This window comes from Bos indicus, chromosome 15 (genome assembly GCF_029378745.1).
Source record: "Bos indicus isolate NIAB-ARS_2022 breed Sahiwal x Tharparkar chromosome 15, NIAB-ARS_B.indTharparkar_mat_pri_1.0, whole genome shotgun sequence".
NCBI classification, from domain to species: Eukaryota; Metazoa; Chordata; class Mammalia; order Artiodactyla; family Bovidae; genus Bos; species Bos indicus.
Window position 1 is genome coordinate 78,910,400 of NC_091774.1, and position 3,445 is coordinate 78,913,844.

The 3,445-nt window shown below is 42.6% G+C and overlaps 1 protein-coding gene across 1 annotated transcript; it reads left to right on the forward strand.

Moving 5' to 3' along the window:
- Nucleotides 1-1,704: 1,704 nt before the first annotated feature.
- Nucleotides 1,705-2,631, forward strand: LOC139187248 (olfactory receptor 4C3D-like). Its single transcript, XM_070803261.1, has one exon. It carries the CDS (start codon nucleotides 1,705-1,707, stop codon nucleotides 2,629-2,631), a length of 927 nt encoding a protein of 308 aa, XP_070659362.1.
- The last annotated feature ends 814 nt before the right edge of the window (nucleotides 2,632-3,445 follow it).

Sequence of the window (3,445 nt, forward strand, 5' to 3'; positions counted from 1 at the left end):
TACACTGTCTCTTATTTGATCTGCTGGGAGATCCCACTAAAGAAGGAGGAAGTTCAGTGAAGCTGCTGCATTGTGTTCCCACATATGCACACAATTTTCATCTTGGAAAATTAAAAAACAAAATAGTTTCTGTTTATTTTGAAAGGACATGCTATATGGAATATGTTTCATCATACTTATTTCTCTTCTCTTTGGCAAATTTATAACCCAAATTGTATTAGTAACACATCCTGTAACCAGGACTGATGGGAGACAGGTGCTGTGGGAAGACAGGAGAAGAAGGCATGAGAATGCACGGAGCAGGAACACAGAGGACGGGAAGGTCGTGCAGGTCATGGATAGACGTGCTGCCGCTTTGACGGTACAATTTCAGGAAGTAAGTTCATTCAATAACATCGCTTTTCATGATTTCATGTGAGCATCATTCACTAATGTGCACAGCAAGGGTTCAATAAATATTTGTTTGATGAAGGAATCTGTAGTAGGAGTTCATAGTAAGTAATGGATTGATACGTTTTGATAGTTGGTGTATTGATACATATGTTTATACGTATAGTGTATTAGGTATCGCTCTAATTTATCTAGCAGAATATTTCTTTCTGTTCTCCTTGTTAAATTTTTATTGTTATAGCTTTGAAAATAAGGATTTCCTATGCTTGATAAATCCTTTTGTGTTGAACATCTATGAAAGTGTTTATGTTTTAATCTAAGTCTTCCAAAGCTATAAATTTATAGAATATGACTATGCTAAATTGTATGTGGAGCAGAATTTTGAAGAATAAAAAAAATCATAAACAAACACACCATCTTGAAAGAAAAATGATCCAATATGTGCACTTTCTTAGAAGCAATTAAATACTTTCATGGTTACTGTAGGGAGTGTTTCAGAAACTTATACTGGAGTGTAGCTTCCTTTCAAATGTTTATCTGTTTCATATAAAGTAGAGAGTTTACAGATAAACAGCTGAAGGACAAGAGCACTTGAATTCCTGCTGAGTTTATGGTTTGGGGAAGCAGACCTATGCTTACCCTTAGAGAATGGCCATTCAGTACCAGCCCTTACTCATCACCCATTAGGTTTCAGGCACTGCAGACATGCCAGGCATTCTGGTAAGTGAGGAATAGCTTATCTGTCCTGGTAGGTACAAGGGCGCATGCATCACCAAGGACTTATACACACCTCACTAAATTCCCTCCATGTGATAGATATTTCTTGATCATATTTTTTTCTTTCCACAGTTTGACCTGCGGGTTGGAATATAAATTCTCATGGAAGAGGGAATAACTCTTGCCTGTGTATAGCACTTCTTAGCTTTCAAGATACCTCTGAAAATTGCAATTTGTTACCTCACAGACACAGAGTAGGGCTTGGGAAGCATGGGCCACTGAGGTGACTCAGTCCAATGGAGTTGGAACCAGTAGGAGAATCCAAATCTCATGTAGACAGCCTCCACATGTCTCATGCAGACAGTGTTTTCCTGACAAATTACACATCAAATGCGGGCCTACTGATGTGTTACCGGTGGCAGGTACTACATGTCTGAAGAGATGCAAAATACCATGGGGAAAAGAAGAAAGACTTGAAACGAGTACAGGGTAAAGGTCCCAAGGGCACAGTGACTATTTTGTTCTAAGAAAGTCAGATCCCAAGGCTTTCTGATTAATGAGTATCATTCTTGATCCCGGGAAGCTGTGGCTTACTGAATGGATGTCCTCAGGCTTCCTAACAATGTGACAGAATTTGTCCTCCTGGGACTCACACAGAATCCACACGTGCAGAAAATACTCTTCATTGCCTTTCTGTTCATTTTCCTCTTCACTGTGCTGGCCAACCTGCTCATTGTCATTACCATCGCCCTCAGCCCCACGCTTTCTGCTCCCATGTACTTCCTTCTCACATACTTGGCCTTCTTAGATGCCTCCTTCACATCTGTTACCACCCCCAAATTGATTGTTGACCTACTTCATCAAAGAGGAATCATCTCCTGGCGAGGATGCTTGACTCAGGTCTTTTTGGAACACTTTCTGGCAGCATCAGAGGTCATCGTCCTCACTGTCATGGCCTATGACCGCTATGTGGCCATCTGCAAGCCTCTGCACTACATGACCATCATGCGACAGGGGCTCTGCCAGCTCCTGGTGGTGGTGGCCTGGATCGGGGGGATCCTGCATGCCACTGTGCAGGTTCTTTTCACCATGGAGTTGACCTTCTGTGGTCCCAATGTCATTGACCACTTCATGTGTGATTTCTTCTCCCTGTTGGAACTTGCCTGCAGTAACACCTACATACCTGGAATGGTGGTGGCAGCCAACAGTGGGGGCATGTGCTTGCTCATTTTTTCCATGCTGCTCATTTCCTACATAGTCATCCTGAGCTCCCTGAGATCCCACGGCTCTGAAGGACGACGCAGAGCTCTCTCTACATGCGGCGCCCACTTTACAGTAGTGGTGCTCTTTTTTCTGCCTTGTGTGTTCACCTACACACGCCCTGTGGCCACTTACCCTGTGGACAAGTGGGTGACTATGTTCTCTGCAATCCTCACTCCCATGTTGAATCCTATCATTTACACAGTGAGAAACGTGGAGGTGAAAAAAGCCATGAGGAATCTGTTGAAGAGAAGAGTAGTTTAGGTTGTTCAGAATGCCAATAAAGTGATGATTTATATACATAGGGATGATTAAGTGTGAGTACTCAGTTGGTAAGTCATGTCAGACTCTTTGCAACCTCATAGACTGTTACCAGCCAGACTTCTTTGTCCATGGGATTTCCAGGCAAGAATACTGGAGAGGGTTGCCATTTCCTTCATCAGAGGATCTGTGAAACCCAGGAATTAAACTAGCATCTTCCGCATTGGCAGGCAGATTCTTTACCATTGAGCCACCAGGAAAGTCCATGTTGTTTTTGTTGTTCAGTCACTAAGTTGAGTCTGCTCTTTGCCATCTCATGGACGGTAGCATGCCAGGCTCCTCTGTCCTCCACTATCTCCTGGATTTTCTCAGATTCATGTCCATTGAGTCAGTGATGTAATCTAACCATCTTATCTTCTGCCACCTCTTTTCTTCTTTTGCCTTCAATCTTTCCTATCATCAAGGTCTTTTCCAATGAGTTGATCCTTTCTATCAGATTGCCAAAGTACTGGAGCTTCAGCTACAGCATCAGTTCTTCCAGTTAATAGTTAGGGTTGATTTCCTGTATGATTTCTTTGATCTCCATGCAGTTCAAGGGAGTCTCAAGAGTCTCCTCCAACACCACAGTTCAAAAGCACTGATTCTTCGGCACGCAGCCTTCTTTACACTCACATCCATACATGAGTACTGGAAACATCATAGCTTTGGCCATATGGACATTTGTTTGCAAAGTGACATCTCTGCTTTTTAATATGCTGTAGGTATGTCATAGCTTTCCTTCCAGGGAGCAGTTGTCTTTTAATTTCATGGCTGCAGT

Coding starts and splice junctions, on each gene's coding strand:
- LOC139187248 (XM_070803261.1), top strand. CDS start 1,705: ATGGATGTCCTCAGGCTTCCTAACAATGTGACAGAATTTGTCCTCCTG.